The sequence below is a fragment of the Microcaecilia unicolor genome, chromosome 1 (genome assembly GCF_901765095.1).
Source record: "Microcaecilia unicolor chromosome 1, aMicUni1.1, whole genome shotgun sequence".
Lineage (NCBI taxonomy): Eukaryota > Metazoa > Chordata > Amphibia > Gymnophiona > Siphonopidae > Microcaecilia > Microcaecilia unicolor.
The window spans coordinates 616,880,566-616,898,587 of record NC_044031.1 but is presented as its reverse complement, the minus strand read 5'-3'; the positions used below and the strand labels follow the sequence as shown (position 1 = coordinate 616,898,587).

At 45.1% G+C, this 18,022-nt stretch overlaps 1 protein-coding gene across 1 annotated transcript in view; it reads right to left on the bottom strand.

The window, feature by feature from the left end:
• Positions 1-18,022, bottom strand: part of LOC115460235 (rho GTPase-activating protein 39-like) — a 58,283-nt gene that overhangs the window by 981 nt on the left and 39,280 nt on the right. The window contains exon 2 of the mRNA XM_030190052.1: positions 131-1,520. Coding sequence (XP_030045912.1) covers positions 131-1,520 — 1,390 coding nt within the window. The remainder of the gene's footprint in view (positions 1-130; positions 1,521-18,022) is intronic.

Genomic DNA, 18,022 nt, shown 5'->3' with positions numbered 1-18,022 from the left:
ATGGAAATTTATGAAGTTCAATGAAGAAGCACATATGATCAAATAAGAGGTTGAATTAGCAGCACCTAACGTTAATATTATTATTAATTTATTTATAGTCCACATTATCTACAAATTCTAAGCTTATTACCTGAGAAGGATGTAGGCATGGTTCTGGAGAAGCTAGGTTTGTCTGGACAGAAACACTTTTTTCCAGGAGTATCTGAGGAAATCCAAGTTTATCAAAAGTGTTCCTTTTCCAATGTTTGTTTTCCTGCTGTGCTATGGCTTCATCTTCACTGAATGCCCGCACAACTGGACCAGGCATTGGTAAAGGCAAGGCCCCATCACTTTCATAGCCAGATCCATCCTTCTGTGAATCCCAGCTACTTCTCTGTTTCATATTGTAGTGTGCCTGCTGTGCTTCCCAAGCTAGCCTTGCGTGGGCCTGGAAAGTTTCAGGGAAACCACGGAGCACTTCATTCTCTGTTGATCTACTGTCTGTTCTACTCATCTGAGGTCGGTTAGGTGTAGGTAATGACCTCTCTTCACTGAGAGTATCCTGTTCTCCAGAACCTTCAGATGATGTGGTATTTGGGTCCATGGAAAGTGAAGGCTTCCTACTTTTCCTTTTCCTTGTGCCAGGTGAATAACCTGTAGATGACATTGTATCCTGTTGACTGGACCAGGACATAGAGTCTTCTCCATGGAAAGGCTGACGGAGCCCCTGGCTGTGTTGAACATCACTCCCCTCCATACTACTGTAATCCCCTGATTTCACCTCTAGACGCTGGTCTCGCACCAGAGATGGACTGTACTGTAATGAATATGATCCTCCAATTGTGTTTGGTGAGTATTTTTGCCCGAGGCTTGTTTTCAGCTTTGGGCTAGAGCCAGACTGTTCCACGTAAACCAATTGCCTAACATATTCTTTGCCAGCAGGACTATATTCTAAGCTCATAAATCTGTCAGGGCATTTCTGTTTGGTCAGTACTAGCTGTTGATATGGAGAATTAGAGGTTTGTTTGGGTGACTGGTGGAAACTGTGAAGTTTACGAATGGGTGACTTTTGTGGGGATCCTGCTCTGTAGTTTCCACCAGCTTCGTATTGCATTTCCATAGGAGGTTCATCATAGATAGGGGCCTGGTACTCCATAGGAGGCTCTTCATACAGTGGAGGTTCATATGCATAACGAGGAGAGGATGGTTGAGACTCACTTGAATGTTTTCTATGTTGTGACTGGACAGAGCAAAAAGAATCCCCCCGCCCAAGTAAAGGGGAGCAGCTGCTGACATGCTCTGCTCTTTTTAAGAATGGTGATGACTTTCTTTCAGGAAAGAAGACAGAGTTGTCAGTATCAACTGCAAAAGTCTGCAATATAGGAGACTGCTGTCCCCCTGAAGATCTCCGAGAATGTGTTCCTTGCTGGTTGTCAGGGGTAAATCCATTTCCTTGATGAATTAGGAAGCTTGGTTCACGGTCTGTTACTTTGATCAACATTCGCTCCTTTGTGCCAGAATTCCATCGGAGAGATGAGGTCCTACAAGAAGGGGGAGAAAGGAAATTAAAGAATTTTTTTTCTGAATTTATTGTTTTATTTCTGATTTTTCATTCAAAGGATATATTTGGTGCTACTATAAATTGCATCTGAAAAAATAAGACTGTGTTTTCAAAAGGTTGTACAGAATATAAACACTTTGTATCTGACATTCAGAATGAAAATATTCAGATAACTGCCATAGTTATCCAAATATTTCTTTTAGCTGCAACTATCCAAGGATATTCAGTGGCACTATCAGGATACTGCCACTGAATATCCCTGTATATGTATATGCTTGAAGACTGCTTTGGCAGTATCTGCATAGTTGAAAAACTAGTACAGAAACCACACTTTCATTAAGAAAAATTGTGCATATTTGTAAAAACCTTTTTATATATAATATTTGATTGTGCTCATTTTTTGGTGTATAGCAGTGAACTGATAGTTCAAATCATGTATGAACACCACATATACATCATTGCACACTCCCCATCCTAACCATAGCACAAAGCAGATGAGTAGTATGCAAACATCTAATACTTTATCTATGAAAATTATTTTATGACAGCCACTTAGCTTGGATCAGGTTTGTGCATGTCCAAAAAAATCTTCTTTCAGCAGATTCCTAATCACTATACTTTTTAAATATCAATCTGTGTGAATATTCAATAGAAAATTTTCAAGATCTGCATAGTGTCAGGACAGAGTGCTTAGAAAGAGTTGCCAATTATCTGGTTTTAATCCTTTAAACAGATAAAATTAGGACAGCTAAAAGGCTGTCAACTTTAACTGGATATTTATCTGTATAGGAGAACTCATCACTTTGTCTAGATATTTATTGCTGGCTGCAATCCAAATACTGGTGCTGAATACCTGGATGTGTTTTTGAAACCAGTATTTAAACAAAACATTGACTGTATTATCTGAATAATGGGCAGTTTATAACTACATTTAAGGAGAAATTAGGTCTTACTGCTAATTTCCTTTCCTTTAGTCCCTCCAGACCGGCACAGGATTGGACTGATGGGTTGTGCACTCCTTCCACCAGGTGGATACTGAGAACATCTGACTAGAGAGCAATAAGAGCCCTGGCCATGTGACCCAAGATTCAGTATATGTCTAACAAAGCAGGAAAGAGAGAAAGAATACCTTCTGTGCCACTGGGAACTGGAGCAGCCACAAAAGAACTGCCAAAAACGTGCTCGAAAAGCCATAGGGGGACCAAGACCCACCTGGCCAAACACAACTCAACCTGAGTTGTATGGCAAGACACTGTCACCTTTAATACTTAATTTTGAGTTCCTAATAGAGAGGTGTGGTAGCCGTGTTAGTCCACTCTTAAAGGTTATCAATATAAATCAAACAAAATAAAACATGGAAAAGAAAATAAGATGATACCTTTTTTATTGGACATAACTTAATACATTTCTTGATTAGCTTTCGAAGGTTGCCCTTCTTCGTCAGATCGGAAATAAGCAAATGTGTTGGCAGATAGTATATATAAGAGAAACATCAAAGCATCACTTTGACAGTCTGACAGAGTGGGAGGGTGGGGGTATGCATGGGGACATCAAAGCATTTCATTGATATTCTAACGGGATGGGTGATGGTAGGTGACAGGAGGGTAATAAACAGAGAAATAAACAGAGAAATACAGCTTCATGGTTTATAATGGGTTAGAAACCCCAGATCCTTATTAAGTCCTATTTGTTGGGTGTCAAAATATTCAATCATTCTTATTTCAAAGGTCTTACGTTCCTGTATTGTTTTAAAATTACCTTTCAGTATTCTTACTGTGAAATCACTGGTGCAGTGATCTGGTCTTGTAAAATGTTGGCCCACAGGAGTGGGGGCTTGACTGGCACCGGCTATTTTCATGTGATGTCTGTGCAGATTGAATCTTGTCTTAAGCATCTGGCCGATGCTATATTGGAGAAAAGTTGACCACCCAACCAAGGGACTGCAAGAATTGGACCACCCGAGTCGTAATCTGCAAATTCTCCTGTTATGACTTGGCCCGAATTAACCAGTCGTCCAGATATGGATGCACCAAAATGCCTTCCTTTCTGAGTGCTGCCGCAACCACTACCATGATCTTGGTGAACGTGCAAGGAGCTGTGGCCAGACCAAAAGGAAGCACCCGAAACTGGAAGTGCTGACCTAGAATCGTAAACCAAAGGAACCTCTGGTGACACAGGCGGATGGGAATGTGCAAATAGGCCTCTGTCAGGTCTAACGCAGTCAGAAACTCTCCTGACCAGACTGCGACAATAACCGACCGGAGGGTCTCCATCCGAAAAGTGGTGACTCTGAGGGCCCGATTGACTGCTTTGAGATCTAAAATTGGGCGAAAGGAACCCTCCTTCTTTGGGACCACAAAGCAAATGGAGTAACGTCCCTGTATGACCTCTGAGGAAGGAACTGAGCAAACAGCCTGAAGATCTAGAAGTCTCACTAGAGTATCCCGGACCACACCCGCCCTGACGCGAGACCAGCAGTGATACTTCAGAAAGGCTGCTTTTAACTCCTAACCCTTATTCACTTGTTCAGAACCCTTCTTTTATCATCCTCACTTTAATATTCTCTTATCTCTTGTTTGTCCTGTTTGTCTGTCCTAATTAGATTGTAAGCTCTGTCGAGCAGGGACTGTCTCTTCATGTTCAAGTGTATAGCGCTGCGTACGTCTAGTAGCGCTATAGAAATGATAAGTAGTAGTAGTAGTAGTAGTAGTAGTAAAGGCATCTGAAAGAGGTCACGCAAACTCTAAGGCGTACCCATCGCAAATAACCTCCATCACCCACTGATCTGTAGTGATTCGGGCCCACCCCTGAAGGAACTGTGAAAGCAGAGCTTCCACGGGAATCAGAGGAGAGGCCCGCACACCTCCTTCACTGAGAGGGACAGGAAGGGGACTGGAAAGAGGTGCCGGGGATCCTACCCCCACGGCAGGAGCCCCGAAAGGACTGTGTCCTTTGAAAAAACCTAGACCTCCGAGCCTGAGTCCCACAGCCGAACCAAAAACGATGAAAATCATGTATCCACCCTCGTCCCAACAGCAAGCCACGACCAGATGACCGAGGCTTATCCTCTGGTAGATGAGGGACCTTGGTATCACCCAAACTATGCACCAACTTGTCCAATTCCTCACCAAATAAAAAGGAGCCTCTGAAAGGAAACTTACTCAACTTAGATTTGGCATCCGCCAACCAAACCCGCAACCAAAGGGAGCGACAAGCCGCCCCCCCCCCCCCCAAAGCCATGGACTCAGAGGAAGCCCTCAGCAAATCATACAAGGCATCCACCAAAAAAGTGGACCCCATTTCAATCTTGGCTACCTCTGCATCAATGGAAGACAGATCATCCGAAGTCCTGTTCAAGACTATTTCAGCCCAGCGGAAGCAGGCTCTGGCCACCAAAGAGCCACAAATGGCCACTTGTACTGCCAAAGAAGAGACATCGAAACTGGTCTTGACCAGAGCATCCAAACTACAATCCTGAACATCCCGGAGGGCCATACCACCACAAGTAAAATCTTTTAAGTATCTTGGTGTCATTATTGATTCAACATTATCATTCACTGATGTTGTAAAAAAATCCTTTTATCACTTACATTCATCAACACCATCATATTTAGCTAATTTAACCATACCATACACGCCGTCACGTACGCTACGATCACTCACAGACAATAGACTAACTATTCCACCCTTAAGGAGGGCAAGATGGGAATCTATGCGAGTATCTGCTTTCTTTTATTTGGCTCCAACACTTTGGAACTGTCTTCCAAAAAACATTAGATTAGAAGAATCATTTATCAACTTTTGAAAAAAATTAAAAACATATTTTTTCAATGATACATTTGGAAATAATATAAAAGGAATTTTAGATTAATTAAACTACATTTTGATATGTAGCATAGATCAATAGCAGTATGAATGAGCATTGTAACTGTTACTCACCTTTCTAGCATGAATTATTATGTTTGCTGTGCTTTACTATTGATTAATGGATTTCCAATATATGTGTTAGTGTGGATTTATATATATAATTTATAAAGTGTAAACCGTTTTGTTTTTGCAAATGCAATAAATAACGGTATAATAAATAAATAAACGATAAACAATCTACTGGTATCGTATTACGCTTGGTGCTCACCAAGACAACCGTGTCAACCACTGGCACCTTAAGCAGGGACCTGTCAGCATCAGGGACCGGGTAAAGACGGACCATGGATCTGGCCAGATGAAAGGGAGAGTCAGGCACATTCCACTGAGCCTGAATAATATCCCGAATATCCTGATGCATGGGAAAAGTCCTCCCAGAGGACCGGATGCCTTTAACTGGTAGGTCCACCTTACAGATCTCTGGAACCGTGGGCTGCTCATCTTCAAAGTGAAGAGTGGAGGCCACCAAGGAAATAAACACAAAGAAATCCTGTGTGGGATAAACACAAAGGAATCCTGTTTAGAAGGAAAGGTTCTGCAGAATCTTAGCAGAGATTGGGTGGCGACACCAGTAATTGGGAAAAAAAATGGGAGCTAGGCAGACTTTTACGGTATATGCCCTGATTGTGACTGAATAGATAGGAATGGGCTGGAATGTAAATTTTAAGGGGCTTAGACGTTAGCTTCAGAACTTAGTACAAGAACAGTGCTGGGTAGACTTCTACGGTCTCTGCTCTGAGAAAGGCAAGGACAAATCAAACTCGGGTATACATATAAAGTTATCACATACTATGTAAATGAGTTTCTCTTGTTGGGCAGACTGGATGGACCGTACAGGTCTTTATCTGCTGACATTTACTATGTTACTATGAAATGAGTTCCTGAATATCATCCTTATGAAAGATGCAAACAAGCGAGGGATCCTCACCCTGTGGTAAGGGGTCTGCGCCGGCCTCAGAGAGGACCTGATCCTCTAAGAGCCCTTCTGCCAAGCCTTCCTCCTCCTCCAAGGAGGGTATTTCCAAATCCAGATCCGAGCCAGGTCCTCCTCTGGAGCCCAGGTGACCCTAGGTCTCTTAGCCAACGCTATAGGCCTAGAAGAATGAGCCCCCACAGGAGCTGCCCCAAGAGACCCTGCAACACCAGACTTCTTTAATAAAAATGCCTGGTACATCTGGAGGACAACCTCAGGGGGAAATCCACCCTCCTGCATCCCTCCAGAAAACACCATGGAGAGTACTGCAGGACCGGAAGTGTGAGAAGAAACTGGAGCCACCCGGTCCTAGCAGAAGTCAGCGCCGACGATGGTGGATTTCCCCGCCAACACTGAGGGTCCTGGCAACTCGGGAGCCAGGACCACGGGTGCCAACTGAATAGTGGTTGGTTGGGGCACTGAGAGGGGGCCACTGCTGAGTCCACTACCATGCAGAATTTGCAAACGTTGAGCACACCGATGCCACGCCACTGACAGACAGCGCTTCAGTTTTTCCGACATCGCGCTGGAGCACCGACGCCCTTCCCCCCCCCCCCCCCCCAACAAACTTCTCTAGCACAATAAAGACCAGGGAGAACGGAAAGCACACCACTGTAAGCACTAACAGCGCTGACCTGCTCTTTAGTGCCAAGGGAAAAACAAGAGAAACTCTTGTGCTTTTTTTTTTTTTTTATAATGTGGCTGCCTCTCCCTAAAGCTACAGCACCTTTCCGCCGGAAGGGAGAGCTCTTCCCTGTGAAAACCTCGTGAGATAGGTGAGGAAGAGGGGGAAGGACCCGGGAACCCCCAAGTGTAACACCCCTGAGGCTGGGAAAACTCCACCAAAGCCTCCAATTACCGTTCCTTGGTGAACAGAAGAGAAACACTTATAAATTTTTTTTCAGCAAGGAAACAGAAAGAGAGAGAGAGAGAAACTATGGGCTCACCTCCTTCCACCTGCTGGAGACTGAGATTACTGAATCTAGGGTCACATGGCCAGGGCTCTTATTGGCTTTCTAGAGTCAGAAGTTCTCAGTCTCCACCTGTAGGAAGGAGTGCACAACCGATCAGTCCAATCCTGGGCCGGTCCAGAGGGACGCTAAGGAAATGGCTATTAACATTAATCAGATATCTATCATATCTTCAAGGGCCCTTGTTTATGTATCTACATGTCTACTTTTAGACCAGTGGTTCTCAACCCAGTCAGTTGAGTTCTCAGGATATCTACAAATTTGCATAAGATAGATTTACATACAAAGGAGGCAGTGTGTTGAAGTCTATCTCATGCAAATTCATTGTGCATATCCTAAAAACGTCACTGGCTGGGTGTATGCAGAGAAGTGGATTGAGAACCACTGCTTTAGATGGGGTACCTAATTAGACAGTCTGAAACTGTGACGTTCTTTTACACTTCCAGAATATTTTACAAAATACTGGATGTCTCAGCTTTTATCCCACCAGCACAGAATGGGGGGGTGGGGGGAAGCCACAGAAAATCAGGCCCTACAGTTTTTTCCATTTATTTGAGTTTTGGAGTAGCCTAGGGGTTAAAGCACCAGACTAAGAACCATGGAAGTCAGGGCAAAATCCCCCTTCTTCTAGGGCTGTTCCACATATTCTAGAGCAAGTCACTTAACCCTCCAATTACATAAGATGCAAAACAAACTGAGGTGTGTTAACACATGTTAATTTGACCTGATCTGGTGTATATTTGTTAGGGTGTGAATTTATTAGTTTTAGAACTGTGTTAGCGTTTAGAGGGAAACTCTTTAACTGAGCACCAAAAATCTGGCAGCCAGATGCAGCACACTGAGTGCTAATTTTGTAACAGCTTCTGGACACCCAGATTACTCCTGCTGGGATTCTGCGCAACTGCAGAATTCCGCATTTTTACACAGAATCTGCACTCCAAGGATGAATGGCTGGCCTCCCCGCTGCCTCCCACCCCCAAGCCTCAGTGGGCCCCTCCCCAGCCCACGGCAAAGGAAGGCAGGAAGGCTGGTTGGTTCCCCCAACGCTCTCTCAGACCTACGTGAGTACACCCTGGTGGTCCAATGGCCTCTTCCGGGGCAAAAAGGAGCACTACTCTTTCCTGCCCGCTGCCACTGCTCTCTGGCTCGTGTTGCCACTTTTTCAAAATGGCCGTCATGACTTCACATGGTAATCTCGTGAGACTGCTGCAGGAGGTCTCGGCAGCCATTTGGAAAAAGCGGCGGCACCAGCCCAGACAAGCGGCAGAGAGCAGGAAAGAGTGGGGTTCTTGTACCAAAGAGGTACTCCCGTGTGGCTCCTAACTCATGGATGAGTGCAAGAACAGACTAAAAAAAAATATTGATGCCTGTAGGTGAAGGCAGGGAGGGAACTGAAAAAAGTGGATGATATGTGTGGGTGGGTGGAGTGGGTTGTAAAAAAAATAAGGTGGATGCTGTGAGTGGAGGGAGGGGTCTGTAAAAAAAGAATGGATGCTATGTGTGTGGGTGAGGCAGGGCTGTAAAAAAAAAAAAAAGATGGATGCTATGTGTGTGGGTGGGTATGTGGAAGGAGGCTGTAAAAAAAAGGTGGATTCTATGTGTGTGAGGGGGTAGAGGTGGAAAGATGCTGTATGTGGGTGAAGGGAGGGGGCTGGAAAAAATATGGATCTATGGGTGCTGGAAGGAGGCTGGGAAAAAATATAGATGGTATCTGTGTAAAGGGAGCTGTAATACTGGTTAAATTATGATAAACTTGCAGAATTTGCAAATTTTGTGCACAAATTTTGCAAAATGTTTGCACAGAACTTTAAAATTTTTGTCTGGATGGAGTACCAGATTCATTACACAATATTAGCATAAGTTGACATCATTTAGATGCACTCAATTAAGCCATGTCAATAACAGGTATAATTGAATACACGTAAATGTGGCACTTTAGTATGTAAGTTACAACATTCTGTACAGTGAGGCTACTGCAAGAAACTGCAGCAGCCATTTTGACCATGGAGCCGCATGGCGCAGAAGTGAATGTGGTTCGCTCTGCCCATTGCACCACTAGACCATCAAGCAGTTCAGTAACACTCTAACTGAGAGGAGGATAGGAGGAGGGTCTGGACCTTGCTGAGGGGGTGGGGGGCTCAGGACATGAACACAGAATTTATGCGGTTCCCAGTTAAATATCGGGAAGGACCAGCATAAGGGCTAGTGGCCTGCCACACTCTAGTCAGCTGCCTATATTCTGCTCCATTGTCTGGACATGAACTGGCACTAAATATCAGGCTTATTTGGCAGGTGGCAGTCTGTGTTTAAAAGAAATACTGACTACTGCTTAGCACCCAATTAGCACTTATGTGCACAACAGTCATGCGTGTACATGCTAGATTCTAAAACCTACATGTACACTTGCCCACTCATTCTATAAACTGTGTCTAAAGTTAGGCGTGCAATTGGGTGTAGAGTTATAGAATAGGGTCAGTTCCACGTGTAAACTAATTGGTTTCTTAACACTTAACTCTGACCTGCCCATTGCCCCTCCCTTGGCCATGCCCCCTTTGGAGTTGCACGCAAGAGAAATTATACACAGTTTTCAGAATAGGGACATAGATCAGTTATGCATGTAACTACTAATCAGTGCTTACTTGGCAATTTTTCCCCCTAGGTATCCATCTTGTTGTACAACATATAGTATTGCTTTTGAGCATATTTCGAATGAAGAGTTTTGTTGATTTAAAGAAGATCTTTTGGTTTTATCTGTGATGTCATTTTTCATGAAATATGGGGATCTGAGCCACCGGGAGATATAAAATGTCAAGAAGCCATATTGTGAGCCACTAGCACTTTTTGGGAATTAACAGAGACTTAATTTTAATCATCACCCTAGCCCCTGAGGAAGTTTCCATATGGTGTTCAACAAATGGGGGGGGGGGGGGGGCTTTATTGCTGACGTTCAGAAAGGCAAATCCAGCTGAAGGCAAAACTGAAGGAAAAAAGTTTTCCACTTACAAGGTACTGTAGGGTATACAACTGGTTAGAATTGGCTACAATTCAGATAAGTGACTCCATTCACATAAGTGATTTTAAAATTAATATTTGTGAAGCAATTTTGAAAAGGGGACTTTAAGCTCTATACACATTTTGTATTATGTTATAACAAGCAAGCACTCGGGAACCTTTATTATATTTAATGACACGGGAGAACCCAATGAAAGATAACTCACAAGGTCACCCTTAAAAGTACCCACTCAGTATGAGGTCCAACTCTTGAGTGTAATCTAATTCTGAAGGTTCCTCTCATTTACACAATAATTTTTGTTAAGTTGATAATATCTTATTGGCTATTGATTCTAGTTTTATTTTGGATACATATGGTTTATGGTTTAGGTGCAAGCATTTACATCAGCCTTTGGCTATCATAAATGCTTGCACCTAACATTAGGCGCAAAAATGAGTAATTAAACTAGTATTCTATAACAACAGTTCAACATGAAACTGTTATAGAATATGCACTTGCCACTCTGTATCCTGGCACCTAACTTCAGGCGCCCATTACTAAATCTATCCCTTGGAGTGTTAATGTAGACTCTATGTTATAGAATGAGGAGGTTATTGCTTTATGTATATTTTTATGTCTACTGCTGAATATTATGAAAACTGCTTGGACTGGCTGGTTCATTAAGTGGTATTCTCTGTTAAATCTTTGTAATGGAAGTTAATTGCTTTCCCTTGTTTATAATAGGATGATCCTCCCCACACTGCCAAGGACACTAAGGTCCTGCCAAGGACTTTCACTAACTAAACCCTCTCCAAAAGACATTACACAGTGTGATACCCGCAAGCGAGCCTTCTCCAGAGTAGCCCCCACACTGTGGAATACATTGCCTGAAAGGCTCCACTTAACACAAGACTATCTCTACTTAAGGAAGCAGGTGAAAGCTTGGCTCTTCAACCAAGCCTTTAATGAAAAAAGTAACTAACTTGTTAGTCTCACTCACACACACACACACAAGGATTGACTTGGGCTGCACATACTGCAGCGGGACATGTTTATCCACTCCTAGCCTAACTAAGATAATATTTAACCATCTCTCTGACCTCATGTGCAACTTTCTTCAAATCAGTCACCTTACTTTCAAATTCTTCAATAGCATCTCCAAACAATGGTCTCGCAAGTCTTTAAGGGCCGTGCCGCCATCCACCAGCGCCGTATTCTTAGCCACTGCTGACACCACCTCATCTACCACCGGAGGCTTAAGCTAGTCCCTTCTCTTGTTCCAGAACCGGGTACAGCCAAACCATGGCGCTAGCCAACCGGAAAGGGCCATCTGGGACATCCCACTGCACCTGCACAATTCCTGCAAATCCTCCTTGTGGAAGATCCTAGCCACCGAAGGATCCACCCCCGTAGACAAATCCTCAGGGGCAGCAAAGGTATCTTCCTAACCCCCACAATCCTTTGCTTCCAGATCCAGGATGTCTAAATCTCCCAAGGATTCTGGCTCCTTGTCCAGAACCAACTATTGCTCCTCCTAGGACACTCTGGGTCTTTTGGGGCCAGGAAGGCTCCCGGGGAAGATTCTAAAAGCAGAGGAGGCTGAGAAGATTGTTTCAGCAAAAGGCAAAGATACTTACCGGTAGCACGTATTCTCCAAGGATAGTAGGCTGATAATCCTCACAAGCGGGTCGGCGTCCCGAGCAGGCATGGGAACCGGCAATTTAGAAGCAAACAGTTTCCTAGAGTCTTCTAAGCGCACCGCACGCCCGACTGCGCTTGCGTGAAGTGCCTTCCTGTCCGCCGCGCAGCCACACTCAATTAAGTGAAGAGTAAAGAGAAAAAGAGAAGACAACTCCAAGGGGAGGAAGGTGAGTTTTGTGAGGATTTTCAGCCTGCTGTCCTCGGAGAATACCTGCTACAGGTAAGTATCTTCGCTTTTTCCGAGGACAAGCAGATGGAAATAATCCTCAAAAGTGGGATATCCCTAGCATCCAGGCTCCCTCAAAACAATAAACATTGGTCAATTGGGCCTCGCAACGGCGTGGACATAACAGAGATGAACCTGAAACTATATACAACTAGTTGAGAGTGCAGCGTGGAACAGAATAAAAATGGGCCTAGGTGGGTGGAGTTGAATTCTAAACCCCAAACAGATTCTGCAGCACCGACTTCCCAAACCAATTGTCGCGTCAGATATCCTGCGCAAGGCAGTAGTGTGATGTGAAAGTGTGGACTGAAGACTACGTTGCAACTTTGCAGATTTCTTCAATGGAGGCTGACTTCAAGTGAGCCACCGACGCAGCCATGGCTCTGACATTATGAGCCCTGACATGACCCTCTAGAATCAGCCCAGCTTGGGCATAAGCAAAGAAAATGCAATTTGCTAGCCAACTGGAGATTGTGTATTTTCTGATGGCGACTCCCCTCCTGTTGGGATCAAAAGCAACAAACAACTGGGCGGACTGTCTGAAGAGCTTCATCTGCTCCACGTAAAAGGCCAGTGCTCTCTTGCAGTCCAAGGTCTGTAAGCTGCTTTCGCCAGGGTGGGCCTGAGGACGAAGAAAAAATGTTGACAAGACAAATGACTGGTTCAGATGGAACTCAGACACCTCCTTTGGCAGGAACTTAGGGTGCATGCGGAGGACTACTCTGTTGTGATGGAACTTAGTATAAGGTGCATCCACTACTAGGGCCTGAAGCTCACTGACCCTACAAGGTGCATTAACAGCCACCAAGAAAACGACCTTCCAGGTCAAGTACTTCAGATGGCAGGAATTCAGTGGCTCAAAAGGAGCTTTCATCACCTAGGTGAGAACAACGTTGAGATCACAGGCGGAGTTCTGACTGGGGGCTTTTTGCAAAGGCAAAGCTCTCATGAAGCGAACTAAAGGCTGTCCAGAGATAGGCTTACCTTCCACATGTTGATGATAAGCACTAATTGCACTAAGGTAAACCCTTACGGAGTTGGTCTTGAGACCAGACTCTGATAAGTGTAGAATGTATTCAAGAAGGGTCTGTGTAGGACAAGGAAGGGGATCTACTGCCTTGCTGTCACACCAGACAGCAAACCTCCTCCACTTAAAAGAATAACACCTCTTGGTGGAATCTTTCCTGGAAGCCAGCAAAACTCGGGAGACACCATCCGAAAGACCCAAGGAAGTAAATTCTAGGCTCTCAACATCCAGGCTGTGAGAGCCAGAGACTGGAGGTTGGAATGTAGAAGCAACCCCTCATTCTGAGTGATGAGGGTTGGAAAAACACTCCAATCTCCACAGTTCTTCGGAGGGCAATTCCATAAGAAGAGGGAACCATATCTGACGTGGCAAGTACGGCACAATCAGAATCATGGTTCTGCAGTCTTGCTTGAGTTTCAGCAAAACCTTTCCCACCAGAGGTATGGGAGGATATGCATACAGAAGGCACGTTCCCCAATGTAAGAGAAAGGCATCTGAAGCTAGTCTGTCATGAGCCTGAAGTCTGGAACAAAATTGAGGGACTTTGTGGTTTAGTTGTGTGGCAAAGAGATCCACTGAGGGGATGCCCCACACTCGGAAGATCTCGTGGGCTATGCCGATATTCAGCGACCACTCGTGAGGTTGCATTACCCTACTCAGTCTGTCGGCCAGGTTGTTATTTACGCCCGCCAGATAAGTGGCTTGGAGAAACATGCCGTACTGGCGAGCCCAATGCCACATCTGGATGGCTTCCTGACACAGAGGTTGAGATCCGGTGCCCCCCTGCTTGTTGGTGTAGTACATCGCAACCTGATTGTCTGTATGAATTAAGATAATTTGGTTGGATAGCCGATCTCTGAAAGCCTTTACAGTGTTCCATATTGCTCGGAGCTCCAGAAGGTTGATTTGAAGACTTGTTTATGGAGGGACTAGGCTCCTTGAATGTGAAGCTCATCTACATGAGTCCCCCACCACAGGAGAGATGTATCAGTCATCAGCTCTTTCTGCAGCTGAGGAATTTGGAATATACGTCTCATGGTCAAATTGGATCGAATCATTCACCACTGAAGAGAATGCACAAGGTCGGTGGACACATGGATGACATCTTCTAGATTCCTTGTGGCTTGATGCCACTGAGAAGCTAGAGTCCATTGAGCAGATTTCATGTGCAGATGTGCCATGCGCTTAACATGAACTGTGGGGACCATGTGCCCTATGAGTCTCTTTTTTTTTTTTAATTATTTATCAATTTCAAGTTTTACAAGCATTTTACCTCTTGAGTAAGAAAAACAGTACATAAATTCAAAGTGGTAAATCCATAGGAAAATAAAAGAAAAATTATACAACTTGTATTAGACCACAATAAGAGTGGGGGTTGGAGCCTTCACATACTCAGATGAGATGAGATTCAAAAACATATTTTAAATAAGCACAGCTTAGCAAAATTAAACCATTTATTCCTATTCTGTCTCTCTGATCTAATGCTCAAGGCTAATCATTACTGCCTAGTCTCAGCATGTATTAAATTATCTTTTTCTGAGTAATAAATTGTTTTAAATGTTCAGGAATTAAAAAAAATATATTTAACCCCTAAGTATTTGATGTTACATTTACACGGGTAATTCAGGTTGAATGAAGCTCCCAGGGCTAAAGTTGCAGATCGCAGTGCCAAAAACTCTTTTCTCCTAACTTGAGTCTGCTTAGTAACATCTGGGAACACCCAGATTCTTTTCCCATAAAATGGGGTTTGTAAGTTCCTCAATGCAAGTTTCCTAACAGATTCCAAGTCTTGGTGAAATATAAATGATACCAAGAGAGTTTGCCACTCAGTTATTTCTGTTAATGAAGATTCTAATAGATCTAATACATTAAGATCACGTTGCTCCTGTTGAATGTTTTGTTCATCTTCTTTCACCATTTTTACTGGAAGGTAATATATTTTATTCAACGGAGGTATGTTATCTTTAGAAAATTTCAAGTTCTCTATTAGATATCTTTTAAAAATTTCCAGTGGAGTGTAGATTGGAGTCCTAGGAAAGTTCAATAAACGGAGGTTTAACCTTGTGGAGGAGGATGTAGCAGAAGGCGCCCCGTCAGGAGAGAGAAGCCATAGCATCAGTATGCTTCTTGATCTGATCAACCAGATCTTCCACCTGCTCTCCAAAAAGATTAATCCCTGGCAAGGAACATCTGCGATCCTCTGCTGGACTGAATAATCCAGGTCAGAAACATGCAGGAATGAGAGCGTGTGCATTGTTACACCCTGAACAGAGATCCTAAATGCTACATCGAAAGTGTTGTATGCGCCCCTGGCCAAGAATTTACGGCACGCCTTCTGCTGCTTGACCAGCTGGCAAAAGGGTTCGGCCTGCTCCAGAAGTAGGGCATCGACCAAAGTAGACAGCTGTCGCACCGAGTTCTGCAAGTGGATGCTCATGAAGAGCTGGTATGACTGAATACGGGCAGCAAGCATGGTGGCCTGACACATCTTTCTCCCAAAAGAATCCAAGGTCCTAGCTTCCCTGCCTGGGGGCGCCGAAGGTAAAATTATGTATCGTACCTGATAATTTTCTTTTCATTAATCATAGCTGATCAATCCATAGACTGGTGGGTTGTGTCCATCTACCAGTAGGTGGAGATAGAGAGCAAACTTTTGCCTCCCTATATGTGGTCATGTGCTGCCGGAAACTCCTCAGTATGTCGATATCAAAGCTCCATCCGCAGGACTCAGCACTTAGAGAATTACACCCACAAAGGGACACTCTGCCCAGCTCACCACCGCCGAAACGGGGGAGGGGAATTAACCCAGCTCATCCCCACACAAGTGGGGGAGGGGAATCCGTCCAGCTCATCCCCGCGGAGCGGGGGAGGGACACCACCCCGCCGATGCGGGGGGATCTGGCTTATCCTGCAACCGCAACCGCGGGAGGAGCTGACTGACCCTAACACCGCCGAAGCGGGAGGGGTACAAAGCTGCCCTACAGCCGCACGAAGCGGGAGGGAGTGCCGGCAGAATTTAAGTCTCAATCCAGCCCCGTAAAACGGAGGGGAGAGGAATGCAGCAGCTCACTGTAACACAAACTCGTCTCAACTCTTGAAGAATCCAAGTGAAAAAACTTGAACACGAAGTCCTCCTGAAGTAACTGAAGACTAAACTTGAACCTAAAATTCAACCAGAATATAAACAGTACAGATATCTGGGAGGGGCTATGGATTGATCAGCTATGATTAATGGAAAGAAAATTATCAGGTATGATACATAATTTTACCTTCCATATCATCATGCTGATCAATCCATAGACTGGTGGGATGTACCGAAGCAGTACTCACCCAGGGCGGGACATTGAAATCCCTGACCTCAACACTGAAGCTCCAAACCGGGCCTCCGCCCGAGCAGCCACAGTCAAGCGGTAATGCATGAAGAATGTATGGGCCGATGCCCAAGTTGCCGCCTTGCATATCTCTGCCAAGGAGACGGACCCGGCCTCTGCCATCGAGGCCGCCTGAGCTCTAGTGGAGTGAGCCTTCAACTGAATAGGCGGCACCTTCCCCGCGGCCACATAAGCCGCTGCAATGGCTTCCTTGACCCATCTTGCCACTGTAGGCTTAGCAGCCTGCAGACCCTTACGAGGACCTGCAAACAGGACAAACAGATGATCCGATTTCCGGAAATCATTGGTCACTTCCAAGTATCTGATGATGACCCGTCTCACATCCAGACATTTGAGAGCAGAATACTCTTCTGGGTAGTCCTCCCTACGAAAGGAAGGGAGACAGAGCTGCTGACTCACATGGAAGCGAGAAACAATCTTGGGTAGGAAGGAAGGCACTGTGCGAATAGTCACTCCTGCCTCAGTGAACTGCAGAAAAAACTCTCGACAAGAGAGTGCCTGGAGCTCGGAAACTCTTCTGGCTGAAGTGATAGCCACCAAAAAGACTGCTTTCAACGTCAGGTCTTTCAGAGATGCCCTCGACAAGGGTTCAAAAGGCGGCTTTGTAAGGCTCTTAGCACCAGGTTGAGATTCCACGCAGGCACCACTGAGTGCAGAGGAGGGCGCAGGTGAATAACTCCCTTGAGGAAATGCACCACATCTGGCTGCGAAGCCAGGGAAGCACCCTTCAGGCGGCCCCTGAAGCAAGCCAGGGCCGCTACCTGGACTTCCAGGGAACTAAGCGACAGGCCTTTCTCCAGACCTTCTTGCAGGAACGCCAGCACTGAAGAAATTGGAGCAGTAAATGGAGAAAGTGAACCTGCTTCTGTAAGCAGTAGAAGTAGAGCGCTTCCTCGCTCTCAGCAGAGTGGCGATGACCTTGTCTGAGAAGCCCTTCTTCCTCAGACTCTGCCGCTCAATAGCCAGGCCGTAAGACCAAAGGGGGAGGGATCCTCCATCACCACGGGACCCTGATGTAACAGGCCCTGCTCCACTGGCAGTCGCAGAGGTTCGTCCACTGAGAGCCTGATCAAGTCCGCATACCAGGGACGTCTGGGCCAATCCGGACCCACCAGGATTATCCGGCCCGGATGCTTTGCCACCCGGTCTAGCACCCTGCCCAACATGGGCCAGGGCGGGAACACATAGAGAAGCTCTTGTGTCGGCCACTGTTGGAGAAGAGAATCTACTCCCAGGGATCGAGGGTCCCGTCCTCTGCTGAAAAAGCGCGGCACTT